The sequence below is a fragment of the Humulus lupulus genome, chromosome 6, assembly GCF_963169125.1.
Source record: "Humulus lupulus chromosome 6, drHumLupu1.1, whole genome shotgun sequence".
Classification (NCBI taxonomy): domain Eukaryota; kingdom Viridiplantae; phylum Streptophyta; class Magnoliopsida; order Rosales; family Cannabaceae; genus Humulus; species Humulus lupulus.
This window is the reverse complement of record NC_084798.1, coordinates 60,442,785-60,445,451: the sequence shown is the minus strand read 5'-3', so window position 1 is coordinate 60,445,451 and position 2,667 is coordinate 60,442,785. Positions and strand designations below refer to the sequence as shown.

Genomic DNA, 2,667 nt, shown 5'->3' with positions numbered 1-2,667 from the left:
CTTGCATAGCTTTAATTCTATCATCTCCTTCATATTCTTTATTGAGATACTCTCATATCTCTTTTGCTGACTTGAAAGACATGATGCGTGTGAAAATAGTTGTTGTGACTAAAGCAAACAAGCAGGCCATTGCTTTTAATTTCTTTGTCTTTTTGTATTTGTGGGCTTTAATCTCTGTCATAATGGGATTGTTCGAAAGTGCAGGAACTTCATAGTCTTCTCCCGCAACATCCCATAGATCTAAAACTTCCAAGCATGTCTCAAAATGTACTTCCCAAAGGTGGTAGTTGTTTCCTTCGAATATATCTGGAGTAAATTTCAAGAAATTATTTGTTTCGCCTTCCAAGACTTGTGTTTATGAATTTTGGGTTATGGATTGTGTTTATAGCTTTTGGGTTATGGATTGTTGGGTCATTATTTTGTGTTTTTCTTAACTCACAGGTCCCTCTATCAAATAGTTCTGGATACCATTGGTTGGTTTTTTATGTGAATATAAAAATCTAAAAAATAATAAAGATAATTAAAGAAATAGATATTTTATCAACTTGGAATTTTAATACAATTTATTCATATCATTGCTCTTTAAATAGAGCTGCAGAATACTTTTTAAATTTAAATAAAGTATCTTATTTTCTTACAGGTCTAACAAATCCTAAACACTAGGACTTACTTATTGAGTGACTTAAACTAAAATATGTAAAACAAACAATTAAATAAAAGAACATAAACTTCAACTAATATTCAGTCCTTCAACAAGTACATTAGCTGATTTTGCACACCATTTCCCTCCTGCAGCTAAGAGAATACTGTGATTAATGTAGACACAAGTAAAAACCCGTTCGTGTTAGCCAATATAACTCACGGCTAGACTGATTTGTTCAATCCATTAAGAATAACACTAGGATTGAGGGAAGCATATGAGAGAAGCTCCTCATTTTTTTCAAATACAGCCATATGCTCTTTGTCTAAGCTCACCCAAGCTTCAATTCCTTCACCCCTTTTCGAATCCATCAACAAAAGTGCATTCATGGAGTACATTGGATTGGTGATCCATGCTGGTTCTCCCCACCCAAAGTTCACTTCATAGAGAGGAAATTTACACCAACTACTACTACAATAAAGATTCATGCCCATCCTCACAAGTTCCCCTTGAAGTTTAACAGCCTCGGAAAATAATGAAACACCATCTTCTCCTTTATATCTATTTGCCTTCTCATTGCAAAAGTCTACCAATCCTTTCCTCATCTTTCCAACAATCTCATCCACTTCCATCTTACTATCTTCTTCAACAAAAACATGGAACCCTGAAATGAGATTTCCAATGGCACTTTCAGGGATCGGTGGCACCATTCGCTTGCGCAAGTTCACAGTTTGGAACATTAAGGACGATCTTGAACACCTTGATGTGGACTTACAAGAATTTATCGCACATCGCAAGAAAATTGCAGATACCAGTTCGACATTTGTGGGAACAATTTTGTTAGCTCCACTACAAATTTGGGCTTTGAGATTGGTCAGTTTTGAGACATCAAACACAAGCCTATTACTGGCAAAACTTTCAGCAGCCGTTGTGTCTGTGATGCGCTCAATCAAGAGAGTTTTACTAGGCGACGGCAGCATCGATTCTCCAATGAACTCTGGAGCTTCTTCAACAACATGTTCACGCGCCATTGCAGCCCAGCTCTTGACGAATTTGGATAAAGATGAGGCATCTGCAATCTTATGAGATGGGCAAACTGAAAGAGCAATTCCTCCACAGTTGAAACTAGTTAGTTGAACAAACAAGACAACATTCTTCGCTAACTCTGAAGTGTTAGGATCAGTTGTTGGAAGCAAATGGCTAAGTAAGATGGGATCAGGTTGCTTGAGTGCATCAACAAGCTGACAATTGATTTGGGCTTCTAAGAAATAAGCTCCTGTATCATTACATTCAATACTGGTATTGTTATTTAACTGACCTGCAAATGGGAAGAAGTGTACCAAGGTTTCAGAGAGTGATTTTTGTAAGCAGTTGGATTTGGACCTCTCCAAATGATCTCCCAGAAAGGAATCTCCACTATTATTAGTGTTTGAAGAATAAAAAAGAATAACAGAGGTGTACACCGAAGGAACGATTTGGTCTATAATGGAGAGTTTGAGGTTCTTATTTTGAGGAGAAGTTGGTGAGGATGGTTTGATGAACTTTCTTGAGGTGATTTCCACCTTGGCTTTCGTCTCCATTCTGTCTATGCGTTGTTTATCTTCATTCATCCAACTTCCAAGATAGGCTTCCCTTATGTAACACAGGCTTTTTAATTATCGTTTTCAACATCCAGCTAGTGGTTTTGATATTGGTTTTGGTTTTGGTTTTGATTTGATTTGATTCTTTATCCAAACGATAATTCAGCTTTAGCTTAGTTAATTAAGTAAATATATAATACGACAAAAGTTTGGTAGAAAACGTCTCCATACATAATTATAAAATACTCTAGAGATAATTGAAATGTTGACTATATTTGTTACGATTATGTGATATGGTGTGATATTTTTTCCCTGATTCTATGATAGAATATATGGGTGATTGTTTTATTATAGGAAACCATTTCCTATATATGTCTTTGTTTCCCAAACTGTTGCCGTACATTATGAGGCATTTTTTAGGCAATTCTTATTTTGCCTCTTTATATA

The 2,667-nt window shown here is 35.9% G+C and overlaps 1 protein-coding gene across 1 annotated transcript; it reads right to left on the bottom strand.

The window, feature by feature from the left end:
* Window positions 1-545: 545 nt before the first annotated feature.
* LOC133784048 (BAHD acyltransferase BIA1-like) lies at window positions 546-2,299 on the bottom strand. Its single transcript, XM_062223578.1, has one exon. It carries the CDS (start codon window positions 2,248-2,250, stop codon window positions 865-867), a length of 1,386 nt encoding a protein of 461 aa, XP_062079562.1. The 5' UTR covers window positions 2,251-2,299; the 3' UTR covers window positions 546-864.
* Between the last annotated feature and the right edge of the window lie 368 nt (window positions 2,300-2,667).

What these genes read in the sequence shown, in the direction of transcription:
- LOC133784048 (XM_062223578.1), bottom strand. Translation starts at nt 2,250, where the DNA reads ATGAATGAAGATAAACAACGCATAGACAGAATGGAGACGAAAGCCAAG.